This window comes from Phragmites australis, chromosome 12 (assembly GCF_958298935.1).
Source record: "Phragmites australis chromosome 12, lpPhrAust1.1, whole genome shotgun sequence".
NCBI lineage: Eukaryota > Viridiplantae > Streptophyta > Magnoliopsida > Poales > Poaceae > Phragmites > Phragmites australis.
In genome coordinates this window covers 24,150,916-24,153,651 of record NC_084932.1, presented here as the reverse complement: position 1 = coordinate 24,153,651, position 2,736 = coordinate 24,150,916, and the positions used below count along the sequence as shown (strand labels likewise).

Below are 2,736 nucleotides of genomic sequence, written 5' to 3'. Positions count from 1 at the left end.
AAGGAAAAGGTTCCGTTTTAAACATAAACGAAATTTGCAAGTTTGGTGAACCGGTATAAATATGTAGAACAATAATCTACATCTTGGTGAAGCACTACAAATATAGAAACAAACTAAATAAAAAATCTGCAGTAAAATTCTACTGAATTACACACTGCTTAATTAGTGTAAGTTTAAGCTACACGTTTTGCAGGTTTAGTCTATGTGTCCTGCAGACTTAGGTAACTCTAGCACTAGAAATTAATTATAAGAAAGTGTTTAGGTGACTGAGGAATAGAAAAATCAAAACAAAACACATGTACAATATATGCATAGTTAATATTGTCAACTACCAGAATTCGTACATACGTAGTCCATGTCAGAATAAAACAAAATTGAGTACATCACAAATCCTCTATAAATACCAGCGTATTTGGCTGGTAAAGCCAACCTGAGCTAGCACTAGTACAGTACTACACAGTATATACACATACTACACAGTTACACACACAGGCTGCTCTGCAGTAAAGTAAGAATGGCGCTCGTCCATGAAACCGAAGAAGTGAGCTCTCATGAGGACATGGTCGGAGCATTCGCCCTGCTCTACCACCACGTTTTCAGCTTCATCAAGCCGATGGCGCTCAAGTGTGTCGTGGATCTCGGCATCCCCGACGCCATCCACCGCCGTGGTGGTGCAGCCACCCTCTCCTGCATCGCCGCCGACACGGGGGTGCATGCGACCAGGATCCCCGATCTCCGGTGCCTGATGAAGCTGCTAACCACGTCCGGCCTGTTCGGCGCGGCCACCACCGCGGACGGCGAGGTCGTGTACACTCTCACCGCAGCGTCAAGCCTCGTCGTCGGCCCGCGCGGCCTGTCCAACATTGTGCGCTTCGAGGCCGGCCCTGTCTCTGTGACCCCGTTCTTCGACATGCCCGCGTGGCTCAGGACCGCGCCTGCGCCGGACGCCCCGAAGTCGCTCTTCGAGCTGACGCACGGCCGCTCCAGGTGGGACCCCGCGAACGCCGACGACGACACGATGAACGACGCGGCTTTCGCCGAGAGCCAGCTCCTGATCGAGGCCGTTCTTAGCGACCACGGCGACGTCTTCCACGGCCTGACCTCGCTGGTTGACGTCGGCGGGGGCCACGGCTCGTTCGCGAAGGCCGTCGCCACGGCGTTCCCGAACATCAAGTGCGCCGTGATGGATCTCCCCCACGTCGTCGCAGACGCTCCCATAGCTGATGGCAGCGTGCAGTTCATCGCCGGCAACATGTTCGAGTCTATTCCACCAGCAGATGCTGTTTTACTCAAGGTATATGCTCTTAATATGTGTATGGTCTGAGTGGTCTCCCAACATATATGTACCTGCTGCAAATGATGGTGAGCATGCATGCATCCATACACTGCTTTCCTTAAGATCGATAAAACTAATATCTTGTGCTCTTGTGTTCCTTTTCCTAGTATGTCCTGCATTGTTGGGGCGAGGACGATTGTGTCAAGATCCTCAGACGTTGCAAGGATGCAATCCCTGCGAGAGATGCTGGAGGCAAGGTGATAATCACGGAGATGGTGCTGGGGTCTGGACCGCGTGACAGGAACGTCGCCGAGACCGAAGAGATGCATAGCTTGTTCCTCACGTGTATTTCGGTTATTGAGGTCTACCCTTAACGACGACGAAATTCACGTATGTTGTACTAGAAACCTAGCTAGCTCTTTTGAGCGCATGTAATTGACGTTATTTTTCCCCATTTCCTATTTCGAAGTGTTGTACAAGTGCGAGTTCGTCGACGAGCTTTCTTGTCTTTGCATTGGAGTTAATAAAGGTAATAAATACAATTATGTGTTGCAATTAATTAAATTCGTTTGGCAGAGTAGTTGTTCCTAAAAAATGAATTCGATGGTTTGGCAGAGAGTCTCCACATTTTTTCCCTATTATACTAAGAAAAGTTGTTTAGTCCCTATCCAGGAGAATATCATGGTATCCCAATTTTTCACCATTTGAGAAAAATAAACTGACGAATCAAATGATGAAATTTCTTAGACCATACGAACGTCGCTCAGTTCTGGTTGAAATCTTAAAACAGAAAGCTTAAAATGTTCAGATCGAGCTAAGTTGCATGGTGTAGTTGTTGAATGGTGTAGTTGTTGAATGGTGCAAAAAGTTATATTTCGTAAAACATTTAGAAATTGGTCATTGTGCATAAGTTTAGGATGCTGATAAACATTCTAGACTCTGGATTTGGTCTAGGATGATTTGAGGCAAACCAAAGACATTTATGTGTAATCCAATGGGTAGGTTAACTTAAGATGATGCGGCATGCATGGAGCCACATATGATTATTCCCGTGTCTACATGTGACTTGCCCGTGGGCTGGCTGAGCACAGATCTACATCGTCCCAGTTAGGAATATATATTTTTAATTTATTTTAGTACCTTTTCATCTAATTTTTGTTATTAACCTCTTCTAGACTAAGTTTTTAATTAAGAACAACCTCATTTTATCACGCCAAAGAGTAGCGGCGTGACACGAGATGCTTCCTAACTGTCCTTCGGCCGCTGTGCACGTGGATACTAAGTGACAACACCGATGTCAACACTAGTGCAGTAAGCTGGTGAACACATTACATAAGTCAAGCTGGTGAACATATTACATAAGTTCAGGTGGGCATGATTGTTGCTAGCAAATTCACAATATCAAACCACTACCCAGAACGAATTATTACAGACGAATTTTAAATCATATCACATACGGT

At 45.8% G+C, this 2,736-nt stretch overlaps 1 protein-coding gene across 1 annotated transcript; it reads left to right on the top strand.

Moving 5' to 3' along the window:
- The first annotated feature begins 443 nt into the window (after positions 1 to 443).
- LOC133886427 (acetylserotonin O-methyltransferase 3-like) lies at positions 444 to 1,650 on the top strand. Its single transcript, XM_062326136.1, has 2 exons — positions 444 to 1,294; positions 1,444 to 1,650. The coding sequence occupies exons 1-2, from the start codon at positions 515 to 517 to the stop codon at positions 1,648 to 1,650; spliced, it is 987 nt and encodes a 328-aa protein (XP_062182120.1). The 5' UTR covers positions 444 to 514.
- Positions 1,651 to 2,736: the final 1,086 nt, after the last annotated feature.